Here is an 18784-nt window from a genome sequence, read left to right as displayed (position 1 = left end):
TACATACATAAAGATTTTTTTCTGTTATAGACCTCACACATGAAGACAAAAATCAAGCATTTAACAGTTTTGATCATATTGTGTGGTGTGCTTCGATAATCTAGACACAGAACAATGCACACATAACGTGTCCTCCGAGACGTGATCTAACCTAGAAGAACCACCATATCAACTGGTAAAAAATGAAGAAGAAACGTAGCAAAACACAACACCCGGCATTAAAGAGGATATACAAGACGAGGCAATGCTGGTGGTGAAAAATCTAGAAGTGAAAAAAATAACAGACTAGAGACGGCGTGAACACGGACTTTATATCCTTCCTTGCTCCCCAGTCAGCTCGCTCTCTGATTGGCTGCGCTCCGTTCCACTTCACCATCCACACAGTCACAACTCAGGAGTCGTCGGCTTTCCTCACACACGTGAAGATTTTTGGTCATAAATATTGAACATGTTCAATGCTTCCGGTTGTCGGCCACGACCCGTTTCAAAGCCGATTGTCGGGACGAATTCGCCCATAACACATCTCACAGCAAATTATCATTTTATAGAAAAATCTTATAAGATGTAAGATAATTGGGTGTTTGTAATAAAGGAGTAAAAGCTTGTCTTAAAAAAAAACCTAACCCTTGTTAAATATTGCAGTGATTATATAAGTTATGATATATACGCAAACTCTTCAGTAGATGGTGAGTTTAGGTGTTATCTGTAGACTATGCACAAATCTGAACTTTTTAAATGGAAAGCAGCCCTCTTATTTTAATTGTTTTATGTAGTTCAGACTACTGTAGAAAACATTTCACTTTCTGCAGTCATTTACAAACTTCATTCGTTATTTAACAACTACATTTTTATTACATTATTCAGCCTTAATTTACGAGTCATTGCCTTTTGTCTTTTACATTTTGCATAGTGCTAAATGTTTTATTTAAACAAAGGTTTTTAACGGCAGTCAGATTTTGACATTTCTCTTTAAAATGAGGCCTTTTAAATGTTGTAAGCTAATGTCCTGTTAGGTTCATGGACCTGTATAGTAATCAGAGCCGGTCAGAGTTTTTGTTCCTGTATTTTTTTTTTTTTAATTTTGTTTCTCTTTTGGAGTTGGAGTCTTTACCTCTTTATTTGTTTTTGCCCCATCTCGTCCTTCATTTCATCTCTTTTTATCCATCTCTAGCATGAAACCCTGGAGGGATACAGACGGTACTTCAATCAGATTGTTGGGTAAGTCGTCTGTATTTACCTTCACTAATCACCTCTGAAATTGTTCTTGAATTCAGCTGAAATCAAAGAAAAATGCAGCTCACCTTAGACTTCATTTTGAATCTGACTAGAATTTACTTTGTAAAGAGCTTTGAGACGACTTTGCTATGAATTGGTGCCAAACAAATACAAATAAATTGAATTGAATTAGAAAAATTAGTAGATATTTCTAAATGACTTCCACAAATGATGCAGATATAAATTTTCTGATGGGGTGCCATATTTGTCCATCTTTGTCATCATTTTACCCACCTCTCCATCCATCCGTCCATCCTTCTGTCCACCCACCCACTCTGAGTTTTATCTTTTACTTGGTAGAAGTTGAGAGAGACGAAGACACTTTTAGTGAGTGCAAACACTCTGCATTTAGCATCACCTCTTTTCATTTCTTGTAAGTGACTTCTGACAGCTTGACATCTTTTCGTCTCTTCTCCTTTCCGGTTGCTGTTTCCACCCTTTTTCTGTCTTCCCCTCCATTTAACTTTACTCTCATCCATCACTCCATCCAGTTCTCTCCATTATATCTATGCACGCTCATCTGAACACGTTGTCTCACACAGCGGTGGCAATTGATGGGGTGTGCGTGAAGGAGGTTGGCGTTTTGCTGTTATTCCTTCTGTCTGTCTGTCTGGAGCAGATACTTCGATAAACATGACTAAGAGTGGACACTGACACACACAGACACACACCTTCATGTCTGTTTTTCCCATCTGAAGTGCTGGAGAGTGCTATTTGTTGTCTCTTATCCAACATTGTTTCTCCATTCAGTCACTCATCCTTTTTATCTGAAATCTGTCTTTTATTAACTGTGCTCTCTAATAACTCGACTGCTTATTAACAAGTTTCCTTTTATATCTTTTTATATCTGTTATTATAATAACTCCTCTGATGATCTGTTTATGTGCATACTTGATGTATTGCATGTGAAAATTAAGGTATGTTAAAGTAGTAGAATATGATCTGTTATACGAAGGAAAATAAATTAGAGATGCGACACATGGAAGCCGATCATATACATAAAAGACATACGTAAGCAGGGCTTCCTTGTATTTGGTCACTTTCTTTGGCAAATAAAGAGACTAATTAGATTAACATACTTTGAACTTTAAAGATGAAACGATGCAAACGAATCTGAGTGAAACATTTTATTTTATCTGCATTTACTGTAATTTCTGTAACAGTATTATTTTTACAAAAACCTTTGTGACCTTTGTGAACATTTGTGTTTGTGCAATATGTTTTAATTGGTTTGCAGTTTAGACCCCAAATCCTTTGATACCGAGTTGTTTTTGACATCACTTTAATCCTTTAACTGCTTGCTCTTTCGGTAGAGCAAAATATTCAGTGACTCTAATCTCATTTTAAAGTTTTTTTAGCTACTGGGTTTGGGTATGTAATACCAAGTGCTTGTCTCAATTTTGACCATTTAACTACTGTTACTGTAACATTAAGTGTTATCTCAACCATTAGTTAAAGATTTTTTTTTTATTATTATTGTCCTAAAGCAGTTAAACATTTTTAATGCTTTTTTTCCCTCAGTGCAAACATTAGATAAAAACTATGACCAAATAGAGAACTGGTAAATATTGAAAAGTAGCTTTTATGAGACTAGTGCAACAGAGAAGAGAGGGATTACGTTTATACTCCAGGGTTTTGTTTACAGGCTCAGAAATGAGGCAAACTGGCATTTTGATTCGTGGTTGTCTTTTGTGGTATGTGAGTCCTTTAGATGTGATCTATAAGGCTCATACGTCTCTTTCCTGTTGATTTTCAAATGTTTGATATTTTTAAAAAGTTGCCAGAGGAGGAGTGAGCCATTACCAAGGAGTTAACAGCCGATTAGATCACAAGAGTCGGAGTTAAGGGATACAACAAGGCCAAACCCAGTAAAGGACCAAAAGAAACATGACTGGAAGCACTTTTAGAGAAACAGCATTCTTATCAGGACGCTTATCAGCAGCAAATAGATTGAATCACCTTCATTTGGGTCTATCATATTCTAACCTGTTAAATTATGATAGACAGTGTTGGTGTGAGCTCCATGTTGATCTGGTGTTGACATCATTATAGGAGATGTCAACTGTCACCAGTATCAGCAGATGGTTAAAGGTCCCCAAGACAATGTTTGCAATGCACCCTCTGTAAACATAGGGGAATCGTAGCTGATTTTTTTGGGGGGTGTTAGAGTGAATGAACCTTATGTGCTAGCTAACCTGCTTAGGACAACTCTTGTGACTTAAATTACAGTTATTATGAGATTATTTGAGAAGCTGTTTAAATTCACAGTGAATTTACAGCAAAAGCTTTTAGTTTCTCACCAAAGCAAATGTTCGAAAATGTTTAAAGTCGATCAGAGAAAATGAACATTCGCTTTCATCTGTAATGACAAAAAGAAAAGTAAGCGTGCACAGCCGAGCTGCACATTGGAGCACGGTGCAGCTCACTGTGGTCTGGCAAGCCTCAGCAGGCGCTGGTTTGAGAGATGCATGTTCTCTGTGGACATAAACTAAAGTCACTTTGCAGGCGGTTTGATCCATTCACACAGGCTTCATTTCAAGAAAGCAGCACAACATAAGATTGAGGAGTGCAGTGTGTTGCTCAGATTTCAGCATCTTTTAATGCGTGACTGGATGAGTGAGGCGTTTGCTTGGCTGTCATTTGTGCTCAACTTTCTAACTGGAGATTTGTGGCAGCTCCTCTGGAAAAGCTGTCAGTGTAAGCATGAACTATATGCAAAAGGAGGCTTTAGAAAAGAAATGTAAGGATATAAATAAAACACAGAGGATACAGTTACAGTAACATGAAAAAGAGAGTAGGCTCTCATTCAGTTTTAATATTTTATTTATCAGCCATAAAACAAATCTCCACATGGTCCATACCAGGTTTTAGAATAGGGTAAATACAGGCGCAGATGAACAAAAACACAGTTATTATTTAATAAAAACTAAGCTTAACTTAAACATAGAGAAGCAGTATGCGACAAACTAAATGGTACTGAAGCGGGACTTAAGTAAGAGGGTAAGAAGCAGCCGGGACAGCTGATCACATGTACGTTATTAGCTGAGCAAGCAGTTCTGGCACTTTGCTGGTCTGGAGCATTTAGGTGTGCGTTGGCACAATAACAAGTAGAAAGTATCCAAAAAAAGGACTTTTTGTCATTTGGAGAGACCAGATCCAAATGGAGATGTCTGGCCATAATGGTAATAATCATAATCTAAACACCGTGTTTGGGGAAAAAAAAACAAAAAAAAAACAGCACAAACATCTCATACCATCTGTCAAGATGAAGGTGAAAATCTGCTGATTTAGGCTTGTTGTACAGCCACGGGACACACACACATTTCAGTCATTGAGTTGGCCATGTTCTCCTCTGTATGCTTAAGTATTTTAGAGTATAATATCAGGCCATCTTTCTCACCGTCAAAACTAAGAGGACAATGATGACTGAACAGAATGACTAAAAAGAAGAGAAATGGTCCAGTCAGTGCAAACATCAACCTGATTGAATTGCTGCGGGGGGACCTTAAGAGAGAAACTAATGCTGCAAATTTTAATGAACTAAAGCAGTTTTTTATTTTTTTCATTTTTTAAGACTGGGTGGAAATTCTTTAGGATGTGAGACTGGTAACATGGAGAAAACCATTATTTCCAGTTACTGCTGCTAAAGGTGATTCGACAAGCTTAATCATGGCATATACTTTGCCTTTTACAAACTGATTCTGCATGTTGGCTCAGTTTTTGTTAAAATGATAATGACAGTGTAATATGTTGTTTTCTGTTTGTTTGAGGTTGTATTTACCTCCATTTTAAGATTTGGTTATGGACCAGATATTTTTTATGTCTTAAAATATTAAGCTATAAGATTGACAGATGGTGTGCTTTCTATTTCATGTACACTTTATTTTAGTCATTATTAATATTATTGTTTTTATTATTGTTGTTGTCATTAGTTGTTTGATATTTAAGTTTTTGTCTGTAGGCTTTCCTTCACACTTACTGCTTTCTTGTCAGGGGTCATGTGAGAAGGTGGATACTATTTCATACCCATTAAAAATAAAGTACAGCCAAGATTGGAGATGGAAGAAGCGACTTTCTTACTTCAGCCATTTAACACTGTATATCGTAGTTGTTTAATCTCTACAAAAATGGTTAAGAAGGAGAATCAGCTGCTGCACAGCGAGTATTTTAATTACTGTTTCAGTCTGTAACATCACCTCTCAACACCATGGTTTTCATACAGTAAATCAGTGTAAATGAAGATGGTTATTCTGTTTTGTCTGTAATCTCTTGGTGTCCCCTGTCCCTCCATCCAGCTTTTTTGTTGTTGAAGATCACGTCCTCCACACCACACGGGGTTTGGTCAACAGAGCTTACGTGGAGGAGCTTTGGGAGCTGGCGCTGTCCAAAATCATCGCTGCCCTGAGGACTCACTCCGTAAGATGAACTCACTGAAGACAAAATGCATGTTTCCATAAAACCGCTAAATGACACCAACACATTCCTTCGTTTTTCCAGTCGTACTGTGACGACCCCAACCTGGTGCTGGATCTGAAGAACCTCATTGTCCTGTTTGCCGATACGCTGCAGGTATGTCTGATTTATATCTGAACTTGAACAGTGAGGGAAGGAAATCCTCGCCATCCCAGCTTATCTGCCAAAATTGTGGTGTTTTTGTATTTCTTGTTGAGTTGTTTTGGAAAGATATTCGACCCCAGAGGCTCATGAATCTTGTTCAAAGCATGTTTTGCTGTTTTAAAAGTGGATGGCTGCCAGTCTCTCAAGCAAAGCTTTTTTTTCTTAACAGGACCCTGACAGAAACAGAAGTTCATCATCTGATGTCAGAGTGTTCTGTGTATTTATTCTCTGTATGAACAAAACTGGAGAGACTGAGGCTGATGGATGAGGGGATAGAGGGATGAAGGGACGATGGAAGGGATGTGGGTATAAAACTGATCGAAGGAACACTGAGACAAGTGAGACATGAGGGAAAGAGGGGAAGTGATAGATGGGTTGTCCAGTGCCCACAAGTCATTCATGTAAAGTGATGAGGTGCTGCTGAATGGCTGAATTCATATTTGCTCTGTTTTTTGCTTTTCTAACAGTAGAAAGAAACTAGTGTTTTTTTTTTTAACAAACATGATCATTACTTTTAGACTGTTGTTAATGCCATGAAGTCTCTGCCTTCTACATGTTAACATTTTTTTTTCTTCTTCCATTTTAGGCTCATAAAGAATTCAGCATTAAAACGTTTACAAGCTTTAAGTTTCACTGGATAACTTTCTGGGATATCAGCAGAAATGCAAAATAATAACCGTTGCTATGTTTTCATTAGTGCAGAATTACAGAGGAAGAGGAAACATTGCATTTCCAGTGCTATAAAAACACCCTGTCATATCTGCAGACATTACACTCCTTGTCTTTGTAGCTGTCACTCTAAAGGTTAATTTATGCTCCCTTACATATGTAATACGTACGTCAGCCTCAAGTGTTGTCTAAAGTTGCCGCCTTGTATACTTCCATGCGTCTTTTATGTTGCTATGGTTATGAAGTCAATTCATCCACTAGTGGGCAGAGCTGAGTTCAGAGTTCACTCCTGTGTACCTACGTCATTCCTTTCTTAACGAAGGCATGACCAAAAAGGTTTCATAAGTACTGCTATCCTGTCAAAATGCATTTTGGGAAGCTGAAGCTCACCTGTAGTTACCAGTAAAAATGCTGATTGGTGTGAACTCTTCTTTTGCTACCACTGTTGTGAGGTGGGGTATCTCAGAATGCTGCAGGGCAACGGCGGCTCCAGGAATGTACATAATGACTGTCAGTGCAATGCATACAAATTAGTTCCCAAAATTGATTTTGATGTTGCAGAACATTAGTTTAGTAAAAGGTGTAAATAAAAATTTGTAAAAAGTTTGGTATCATTAATTGGAAGAGACCCATTTCTGCATCCCCAAGTACAGCTTGACAGTGACCCTCTGCTGTTATTCCTTCTCTGCAGGGTTATGGTTTCCCAGTGTCTCAGCTTTTCGACATGTTGCTGGAGATGAGGGAGCAGTATGGAGAAATCCTGCTCAAGAAATGGAATATCACCTTCAGGTACAGATTTAATAAGTCTTAGCATCAGTGGCTGTTATTAACACTGGAGTTGTCTGTGCTGACCCCTTCCTTTAAAGTTAGAAGGTCAGGAGGGCACATCAAATTTGTTGGGACCCCTACACACTCTCACCCAGCAGTGTGTGTTGGTGAGAAACGCCCTCAGCCTGGATTTGAAGTTTTACGAGCAGTCGGAGAGGAAGTGTTTTAAAACAACGTCCGGAACATTCCTTACCCTTCAGAAAGAGTAGTACCCTTCTAAGACTTGGTGTGTTTGGGCTCAACATCCCATTGTTTCACCATTGCTTTTGTGCAATGACACCAGTGGGACTAGGAGCAGTGAGAACGGACAAACAAACACACATTCCCTCTCCTTTTCCTCTCTCTTTCTCATTCACACACACAAACACATGCACACACACTTGGGAAGCCACAGGAATGTTGTGTTGTATTGTTGGGGAGAGAGCCCTCTCCGGTTCACGGCCTCTCCATGGAACGCTGGAACGTCCGAACTCTGGACTGCCAGAAAGAATTGGGGGTGTTGAAAGAAAAGAGGGTGGCAAGAAAACCTCAAGCATTAGAATGACCCCCAGAGGGATGATTGTGTATATGTGTCTGGTTGTTTTTCTGAGAAGGAGAGAAACCTGACTGATGGCATCTGGGTCACTCCTGTTGACCTCTGTTATATTGCCTGAAAGGAGAGGCGAGGAAATGACTTACCTGTGACTTGTCTTTTGTTTTCCCCAGGCAGGTGTTGGACCAGGACAACTATAGTCCAATCCCAGTCTCAACAGAGCAGGAATACCGACATTACACTTCCCAGTTTCCCTTGCAAGACCCCGAACTGGACAAGGTAGAACAAGATAGTGAAAAAACTGACATCAAAATGAGCATATAAAGAGGAAAAAAGACTTGACTTTAAATAAAGCCCAGACTTGTGTGAGGTAGTCTAGTTTGAATAAAATAACTTAATGCCAGTTTTATGCTTTATTTCCTCTAGCTTCCCTTCCCCAAGAAGCTTCCCTTCTCTGAGTTTGTGCCAAAAGTCTATTGCCAGCTGAAAGAGTTCATCTATGCTTGCCTGAAATACTCCGAGGACCTGCATCTGAGGTACATATGCATTTTTTTTACCTGATTGGGGTAAAAAGAACCAAAGAAATTCTTGCTGGAATTGTAGATGATAGATGTTTTCATGAGTAACAGACGCAGTTAAAGAGATCTGGATCCTGAGTTTGATCAGGTGTGAATACGTCTGGTTACAAGACGAGACGACAGTTGGGAGAAGCTGATTGGACAGTGTGTGGGTTTCATGTTTCAGTCGGTCCAAGCTGTAAACTAGTTAGCTAATGGAAACTGCAGTGGAGGATAATTTAGGGAGGGAACTTTCTTTGGTGGGTTCTTATTTGAGGGACCTGCTGATGGGTCTGTTTTCTATGTCAGCTTTTTAGTGGTGCAGATCTTTTTTTTTTCAATATGGTTTAAATATCATTCAATTTTGAAGGAAAGCCACACTTTGAATATTTGAATTAAATCTTAAAACAACTGCAGATGGCACTTCTCTCAAAGGGTCATCAGATTGTCTGACCATGTTGGCTGAACCATTTGAAACTGATAATAAATGCATACATACTCACTCACTCACTCCCTCAGAATTTGGAGACAAAAATCGATTCTCACAGATTTAGCCCGGCCTTGTCTTGTCCCTGCTGTTCTTTTCTGTTTTCATTTTCTCTTGCTGGTATTTGGGCCAAAACATGATTTCTCTGTCCTCAGCAGGACAGCATATATATCGTTATTGTCCTCACCACCGTTTCCAAATTCAGATATTTTGACTTTGCTTCCAGACATTTCAGACATAGACATATGTCTTTATTGTATTTATTACATGTGGGCACCTGAAGGTTTTATTACACCCTGGTCATTTTTGCATATGCACTAGAGGCCTGAAATGTTGTGGAGATGTTCCAGAGCAGCAGCACGTGCAAAGTCTGCAGGAGAGATTTTCTAACCAGCCTGCTGTGAAGCACATGTGTGAACTGTGAAAAACCGTTAAACTGAATTGTCACACATTCCTTTAAAAAATATCTGGTGTTAATTTATACAAAAGGGCTTTACAGTAACCTGGTTGAGTAAATTCATCTACACGTTATCTGTTTCTGTACAGCACTCCCACCTGTCGCACACACACCCCCACACATTCAGTTTGCAACAAAGACGAAAAGCTGACGTCACTGAAATGCTAAATCATACACCTGTGCAGTTAGAGGAAACATGTTTCATACAGCTCTGATTTAAAGTTTGCATTTTCAAATGAAGAGGGACCAACATAATGTCAGTTATTTGAACTTCCATTACCTGCACTGTCATGTACATTCATAAAACTTTTTACCATTAATGATGTCATGATTACTCAGGTCCACAATTAATCATGGTATCAAATAGGGCTGCACAATATCTCGAAAATTTACCTTTATCGCGATATTCGCCTTTGCGATATATATATCACAACTGTCTAAACTGCTATAAATAGTCATCCCTATTTGCATATTTTAAGGAAATGACATGGCGATGTTCCAAAGGCTGCTGAGCATTCATGCTCTGTGCACGTCAGGGGTGAATCAAATGAACTCTAATTGTCCCAGATGCTCCATGTAGTTGCAAACGGGTGCAGCACTAGAGCACATGGAGGGAGCTTGTTGATGGTGGAAGGTAATGGGAGGAACGAGGAAAATGTGGATGCAGAAGAACGAGGCTAAACAGAGCAGCACGTCGGCTATTTCAAACTATGTTGGTTAGAAGAGAGATGACACACAACAAACACAGGTACTCTAAAAGACTTGTTGAATACTTGTGCCAAACACCAGGGGACACATGCTTCATCTCCACTGCCACAAGGAGCTTTAAACAAATCCATCCGACGTATGTGTTGCAGCACCGCCTTTGTGCATCTTACTAACCTTGTATCTGCTGACAAAGACAGAGCTATAGATATCTGGACTGTCATTAGACAGTGGTCCACCGTTGCTGATGAGGGCATCTTATCTGGCGTTATCAAAGTTATTCTGTTCTTCATATTAGTCTTCGATCCATTAATGTCTAAAACTCTGCTTCATCTGACAGATACTGCTTTTTGCAATCCACACTGAAATATAAATTGAATCTCCTTTATAATTGATCAAAAGCTGGTAAAGAAACAGGTTCAAACTTTTGCAAAGGCTGTCAGATTTTTATTTGACCTTGAGCCTTTAGGATGGCTCACCAGCTTGTAATGCATGACTTAAAAAGTTGCAGAGAAATGAGGAAATGCATCCAATATGTTTCACCAGCTGCAGGATAACCACCAGCTTTGTATGCTAAAGTAATGGTAAATTTTGAGTAGCTGTAAATAAACTAATGCTTATTTAACATGACACTGAATTAAATATTATTGTTTCTTTTGCAAGGCCGTAATTATATACGACTCGGTTTTTATTTACAGCACAAAGTGGTGCATTTGGTACGTTGATTTACATTATATTATATGAATGAAAAGATTTTTTTTTTTATGGATGGTTTTGCTGTTCAAGCATATCTGACTCAGCATGAGGTTGATGCCTTTCAGCCGTCAGTGTGTAATGGTCTGTAGAAGAACCCATATTTAATTACACATACATGGTATTTATTCCCACTGTTCCAGTATTATTTAAGTCTCAAACAGCAGCTATACTTCTAAAGGACAGCTGGAAGTCAAACCTATCTTTTTCTATTTCTAAATTCTCCACTCAGTTTTAAGAGAAATATTCAAACCCATTTTTATAATGTAGTTTACAAAAAGAAGCCACTCATTTATAACGCACTTTTTATGGAAAAAGCAGAACAAAGGACTTTACATTATAAAAACACATAAGCCTTCACACACCAGAGTTTGTAACATAGCAGTGTTCATGTGATTTTTACACATTTATAGTGTTGTGAAATTAATTGTGTTAACTGTGAAATTGTCATTATTTCTTTGACAATAATTGGACTTTTTTTTAAAGAAAATCTATAATGGTGACATCCCCAATCACCATCGTTTTGAGGTGCTCTCGCACACACACTCTAACATACAGCTGACTTTTCTTGTTAAGTTTCTCCTTTTCATTCTGATTTTTGCCTCATTATATTCAGGCCACAAATCCAGCTTCTGTTCCAGGTTCTGCTGAGGTTAAACAGGAATCTCCTGTGTGTGTGTGTGTGTGTGTGTGTGTGTGTGTGTGTGTGTGTGTGTGTGTGTGTGTGTGTGTGTGTGTGTGTGTGTATTTTGGTTATGGTTGATGGAAGAATTAAATAAAACAATGCAGCTACTTTTCTGCTGAGGAGATGAGCAATCAGGAAACAACTTCTGCTGTGCAGAAGGATTCCACAAAGCTGGGAGTCAGCCAGACACACACATGTAAACATAAAAAACCAGCAGAGAAACACAACGTGAATCTGTTTAAAATGTGTTCTTTGTGTTCTGATTTTGTTGTTTTTCTTTTATTATACCCATTTTCCCAGGAGTTGATTGGGCTGTCGTGTGGATTTTGTATTGGAAACTTTAGTTGTGCTTCCCCGTGGGGTTACCTTTCCGAAAGTATATGCAAATTAATTTTCAAGCACATATCTCTTGTAAAGCTTGTATGTCTGGTGTGTGTGCTGCTATAACAGTATCAGTCCTTCTCCTTAGAGGTGCATATTGGTGTGTTGATTCTCAATAAGTGCAGGAAATGTGGGAGTTGCCGTTGGACCATAACCAGCGGATGAAAGGGAGACGGAGGCAGAAGGAGTGATTGGGGGGGTGGGGATGTCTGCAGCGTCTAATCAAAGGGAGAGGGATGGTGCAACGGGGCAAAAGTGTAAAGACACTGTCTTTTTGCATTTTTGCTTGGACTGTATTTAATTGAAACAGATGTGTTGGGCCAGTGAAACAATGTCAGTGGGAATTTGTTCTCAAATGGAGCCCAAATAAAACCCAATCAGCCAGACAGCTTTGTCTACATATTAGAAGATATAATTCCTTAAAACACATAAAAACTTAATAACTGCATATTAAGAAGCAGTCAGCAGAACAAATCCAAACAGTTGAGTGTCCACCCAGATGTTTCTGTCTGGACTTGAGCTGACCAGACAGCATTAATCGCCCTCCTCAATCAGAGTAATGACTCCACTATTTGACCTGGCTTGATTTCTACAGTCATGCACACCCTGCTATCTGGTTACCATGGCGGCACACCTTCCTCCCGGCTTCAAACACAACACTGACTCACAAGAGCGGAAGCAGACGGGACGATGGAGCCGGATTGTGGTCATTGATCCCTCCCTGACCCCTGACCTCTACCTCTGCTGGCATTTTTAATTAGCCGGAAACGGAGTTTGCTTGCATGCATGTGTGCATATTTTCTTTTTCATGTATACTTAATGTGTGTCAGTTTCATATCTTCTTGTGTGCTTGTTGGTGTTTGTCATGAAAACATGGGTGCACATTCCGATTTTTTTGTTTGATTTTTTTGTCAAGCAAGTATTATCAGGACCTGACCATCACTCATTCCATCGCCTTCAATCCACAGAAAAATATCTGAAAATTTGGTGCAAATATCAGTGCTATGTGAGGAATTCTGAAGACTTGAGTGGTTTTTATGTTTTTATATGTGAAATGTGTCAGGATCTACAGTGGATCAGCACAAAATGCTGTGTGTGCCTTTTGCCAATGGTCCCAAAAGGATGGATAATTTCTAATCACCTGCAGCAACAAATGTCCCATCTTTAGAATGAATTAGCAAATGTTAGCATCCTTTCAGTGCTAACTACAATCCCAAATGTGAAATTTGTTTTAGTATTACCAAAGCAACAATAAATTATGTCAGACTGATTGCTTGCAGAGGACAAGCAAAACCGGTCTTTTCCAGAGTTGATTGGAAGCTCTGATGTTTAAGACCTTACCTCATCATCTTCCCAGTGAATCATCCTCCTCCTCCTGCAGCTGTATTCCAAAATATGATAACATTTTTCTCATTAAGTTGTGCCTTCCCAAGTATCTGTATGAGTTATTTGTTTTCACCTTTACAGTCTTTATGTAGAATCTGAATCTAGAATGTGAAACTGTATGCTAACATTTATTTGCAGAAGGTTGTAAATAAACAAGCTTTATATCTCACACAGTTTTTCTTGATCAAGCCTCCAGTTTGCACAGGTGCTAAAACAAAACTTAAAACAATAACAAAAAGAAGAATACAACATTAGAAATGTGTAAAGGAGTGTTAGGCTCAACAGATACTTTATTTTTACACATATTTTTAGATGTAGCTTGTTAAAAAGCTAACAGATTGTTCAGGTCGGGGCTGTCAGAACATCTAATTTACATTACATCATTATCATGGCCTGAAGCATTCACAATATGGATGTTATTTCAAAATCCATTGGAAGCGTGTGGAAAAGGTTGCTATTGGCATCATTCTTTTTTTCTTTTTTGACATTTGAATTATACTCAAAATAGTAGAAAAGGATTTTTTTTTTTTTTATGCAAAATTGTTTTATTATTTACCAGCTGAGCTCAAATCATAAAATCATATTGATATATCACCATTCTTTACCTGCACCAACTATAATATTATCATTGTTTATCTGAGTTGTCCTCACTATCGCAAACACCCCAAGATAATACAACTAAATATTAGTGAATTTATTTCAGAAATGAAAGTGAGATCATACCACAAAGTGGGAACATTGCTGTAGGAAAATGGTTCCCAAACTTTTTATGCAGGGCCCCATTTTCATTGACAATGATATCAATATTAGTGTCATTATCAACTGATATAATGATAATATGAGACATACTACACTGTGCTCTTTCTTCATTACCCACCATTGGCCATTGCCATTACTTGACCATTATCTGATCAAGCCTTATCCAAATTTTCTTGATAGCTGAAAACTCTGTTATAGTGGCTGTTATATGTAACAAAGGCTGTGACTGTTCTTAGGTTTGAGTTGGTTGTTGACAAATATGATTAATATGAGTGTCAGAGCGTGTTGTCCTGGTTGGATGTCCTTCTCCCGATCAAGATCCATGCTTAGTCTGTGCAGTTGGTTCTCTAATAGTGTGGATCTTAAGGGAAGTCAGGAATTATCTAAAGCATTTATTTTTCATTTTAAGTTGGTTAGAAAATGTTGCTGTTACGTTGCTGTGCGTTGTCTTGGGCAAAGACGTAATTCTGAGTCCTGACAGACACCTGGATGTCATGTTGGCAGGGGCTCCGGTGATGAAGGTTGCAAGGGTTTGTTCTGGAGGAGAAGGGGATGAGGTGAAGCTGGAGACATTGTGGGTTCGAGTGTGTCGAGCTGTGAATATGAAGCAGGGTGTTGCTGAGAGAGTGCATGCCTGCTCTGCCAGATTGCGTGAGGTGAAGACTGTGTCAAAACTTTCATTCACTGCTGCTTCTTTTCATTTTCAATACGGGCAAGTAGTCCAGAGTCAGAATTTGTCCAGCAGACTTGTAGCCATGGTGGACGTTCTGCCAAGACAATTTTAAAGCTGTTGTCACTTTTTTAATTTTCCAGCTGGCTCACCAAAAACTGAGTACTTTATAACATTTCACAGAGGTTTTCATATTGCATCGATGACCCTTCTTTTAAGTCAGCCTTACTGTTGGACTGTTACTAATTTGGGTTTATCAAAGCCAGAAAATAAACTGAATCCCAATGCCTGAATTTTAATAAAAATTTTGATGGAGAAGAACCAATATGAAAGCAGTTTTTGACATTTAGAAAGCCACTTTCTGACATGTCCCGTTTTCCGTTAAGCAGGTGGCAGCTGAAGGTGTCAGTGCCACGACTTAATCCCCTTCTGGTGCTTTTCAGTAACATTTTGCATCATTTTTCCAACTCGGTCGGTGCACATAACTCATATGTATCACTTTTAACACATCACAAGCCTACTACAGCAGTCACGTCGGTGTTGGCATTCATTTATTTAACATAAGAAATGGGAGACAACAACAAACATTTTATTTAATAAGACAGTGTTGGTCAAATGAAAACAAGACTTTGTTCTTTAGACTTCTTTTTTTAAACCTGAAGTAGTGTTCTTGTTGAAAGGAATTTTTAACAAAATGAGATGCTATGAGAAAACTGCAACCTCAGAAGAATTAACAGTTTTGTATGACCATGCAGGTGAAGTAAACCTGTTTTTTCTCAAGTAGGTTACAGCCAGGCTGTTAGTATAGTGTAATTTAACCCCTCACCGTTCCCAACTTTAAAACTCTGTGCTGCTGATTAGTCCTGATAGCACACTGATATTTATTATGTACATTGCAGCATCCCGAGACTGAGAAACCAGACTTTTTTTCTGTTCTTGCGCATTACTTTTCAGCTGCATTTCGCTTTACGGCACCAGGCTGCATGCTATCAACTGGATATCACCAGCCATGGTGAATGTACACAATACTCGTTTCATCAAAGAAACACTAGAGGATGTTATCAGAGAGCAAGAGAAAGATAAAGGGACAGAACAAGAGATAAGAGTCATTATCCAACTGACTTTTACTGACTGGAGAGGCTCAGAGAAGAGGCAGGGTGCTAGATGGATGCTGAATTAGGGCACGTCAGTGAGAAAATGTAACAATAACTGTTTAACAAGCGTTAAAACTTGTAGAAATTAAGTATTTCAGCGATAACCAGTCCATGCTTATTGTGATAAAATGAACTGTAGTGCAGTAAGACTAAATGTTGCAAGAAAACTATAACGACTTCATCTAGTGTACAATCTTGAATGGATTTTTTGAGCTGCTCACCAGGTCTGTACATTTGAAGTGATGCAGCTGGTAAAGTCAGGATTTCTTCTCGTGTAACTTCATATCATATCACTGTGCTCGTCACATCACAAGAAGCTGAAAACATGAACTGCAGCAGCATTTAGCCTAAAATCTGCTGCTTCAGTGACACATGACGTAGAAAGTCGTGCTGTGGAGCAATTTGAGGGAAACCCAAGAATGAGTGGAACTTTATTTCTTGCCATTGTACACACACTTATTGTCGGCAGACCGAGACAGCCTGACAGCAACACACACACATAGATGGAAACATCATATATACACACTCAGTCAAACTGTCCATGTCTAAAACACACGGTGAGTTTAGAGCTACAAATTGCCCAGAGTGTGTGTTTTATGGCACTTTGTGTGTGTTCTTTTGGCTCCCTGGCTGTGTGCGCATCAACGCCTGGATGTTTTCACTCCTGATGACAGCACAATTTTCTTTTGTTGTTTCTTTTTGTGTATTTTCAGGAACTACCTCTGCATTTCTCAGTCCCCCTCTCCTCAGCGCGTTGTAAACATGTCTGCGCTGAAGCCATCTGGCCTCGTTTTGACAGCATCCCCCGCCGGGCGTTTATTGTGACTGATGGCAGCATAAATATAATGAAATTCAATCTGAAGTCTGCGGTGTGTCTATATTTGTACGCGTGTGTGCTCGCAGAGTTCACCAGCATGCGTTGACTTTTTGCCACTCTCCACACACGCACATCATTTCTGTCCACTTGGCACTTCTTCTGTGCCAGTAAATTTTTTTCCCCTGCTTCTCCAGATTGTTGGAATGTTGTCGGATTTTTCTGCTTTTTGGAAGCAAAATGAGTTTGGAATTCAGGCTTTTGCTCTCCTCAAGCTACTCTGAGAGTGTGTGTGTGTGTGTGTGTGTGTGTGTGTGTGTGTGTGTGTGTGTGTGTGTGTGTGTGTGTGTGTGTGTGTGTGTGTTTAGGTTGAATTCCAAGCTCAGACAATTTACTGATTTGGCTGGAATGTGTGTGTGTGTGTGTGTTATCCACAGGGCTCTGGAATCAGAGACAGAAAAAACACACAGACAGATTGTTCATCATCTCTCAGCAGGAGAAAGTGATCGCTCTCTTTTCCGCTGATTATCTGTGTTTGTGTTTGACCTTTTCAGACCTTTGCCTGTATGTACTTCCCACTGAGTCCTTGTCTTTTTTTTTTTTTTTTTCTGTTGGCATCTGTACTGATCCTTCTCTGAGTTTTGCCACTGTGTGTGTCAACATTTGTCCCCTGCTGGAGTCAAACGACGCCTGAAGTTGTAGGACTTTGTGTGCAGTTTGACACCTCCAGAAACCTGTTATTGAACAGGAGGCGATGCTTTGCCAAAGGAGCGTGCTGCCATCAAAAACTTCTCTAGACTCCCGACATTGTGCAGAATTTTGTCTGAGTTTCTTCAGCAAATGTCACCCACAGTTCAAACGTGACAAAATCGATGGTATGTCAGAGATGTTGCTAAGTGGGTCTGATTTTCTGCCATTGCTTTGTTTTTACAGGAAATTTGAGCCCATTTCAGGGTTTTTGCTTCGTTGGCTGTGCACAGCCGGTAATGGGGTGTTTTTTTTTTTTTTTCTTTTTTTTTAGCTAAAGCATGACCGATATGCACTGAATTTTTTTTACTTTTGATGTTATTTAATAAGTTTAGAGACCATATTTACTTATGTTGTTCTTTAAACTCCAGTCTTATCAGATTTAAGATGGTGTTGGACTCCTAAGAAGTCTGATAGCTCATGACATGGAAATGTTTTTATTGAAGTTGGCTGACATTTTGACATTTTCCAAATCTTTAGACAGAAATTTACTTAAATGGTTTGTACTGGCTTTCAGATGCAGCAGCTCCCTGCAAGAGTTGCTGATTCACTGCTGGTCTCTTTGCATTTACTTGTGTGTGTGTGTGTGTGTGTGTATGTGTGTGTATGTTCATTTGCATGTGTGTCTGTGTGTGTCTTCAGCTCCACGGAGGTCGATGATATGATCCGCAAGTCGACAAATCTGTTGCTGACCAGAACCCTCAGCCACTGTCTGCAGTACGCCATTAAGAAGAAGAATGTCGGGTTGGCAGAGGTAATGTGTGTGTGTGTGTCGGCGTGTGTGTCCTAATGGGAAAGGCTCGGCTTCACACTTGCAATACTCCCTCTCAGAGGCAACGAGCCGATGTTATTTGTACAACTTCAGTGCAACTTTTCTGCATTTCCAGCTCATTAAGCTTCTAAAAACACACTTCCTCTTTTCACAGAGTTGTTGTTTTATTTGCAGCTGAGCAAAACTGTGACTCAAAATAATGATGTAACATTTTCCACCTTCCATGCTGATCGCCTACAGGCTCAGTGATCATCCTAGTGAACAACCATCACTCATTTACAAACTGGATGTAATCATTGGATTGTTGTGGTGGGAGAACTTGCCACAGATTTAATTTAAACATTATAAACTGCAGCATTTAAGTTAAGATTTTGTTTATTATGATGGAAATCTAGCTGGAGGCCAATAATGAAGGTGCTATTAACTTTCTCATTGTTGCTTTAAATTAACTTAATTTAAATTATTTTCTAATTTACATCCTTTTTTGGTGAATTTGTAACAATGTGCAGTATATATGCTACCTTTATAGGTATGTA

General features: G+C 39.1%; 1 protein-coding gene across 1 annotated transcript in view; it reads left to right on the top strand.

Annotated features, from left to right (window-relative positions):
- exoc6b (exocyst complex component 6B) overlaps positions 1 to 18784 on the top strand; it is a 109005-nt gene that overhangs the window by 38070 nt on the left and 52151 nt on the right. The window contains exons 10-16 of the mRNA XM_041985041.1: positions 1172 to 1218; positions 5571 to 5691; positions 5773 to 5844; positions 7253 to 7350; positions 8095 to 8200; positions 8348 to 8457; positions 18119 to 18230. Coding sequence (XP_041840975.1) covers positions 1172 to 1218; positions 5571 to 5691; positions 5773 to 5844; positions 7253 to 7350; positions 8095 to 8200; positions 8348 to 8457; positions 18119 to 18230 — 666 coding nt within the window. The remainder of the gene's footprint in view (positions 1 to 1171; positions 1219 to 5570; positions 5692 to 5772; positions 5845 to 7252; positions 7351 to 8094; positions 8201 to 8347; positions 8458 to 18118; positions 18231 to 18784) is intronic.

The sequence above is a fragment of the Melanotaenia boesemani genome, chromosome 5, assembly GCF_017639745.1.
Source record: "Melanotaenia boesemani isolate fMelBoe1 chromosome 5, fMelBoe1.pri, whole genome shotgun sequence".
Lineage (NCBI taxonomy): Eukaryota > Metazoa > Chordata > Actinopteri > Atheriniformes > Melanotaeniidae > Melanotaenia > Melanotaenia boesemani.
The sequence above is the reverse complement of the archived record's forward strand: the minus strand, read 5'-3'. Positions and strand labels throughout refer to the sequence as shown.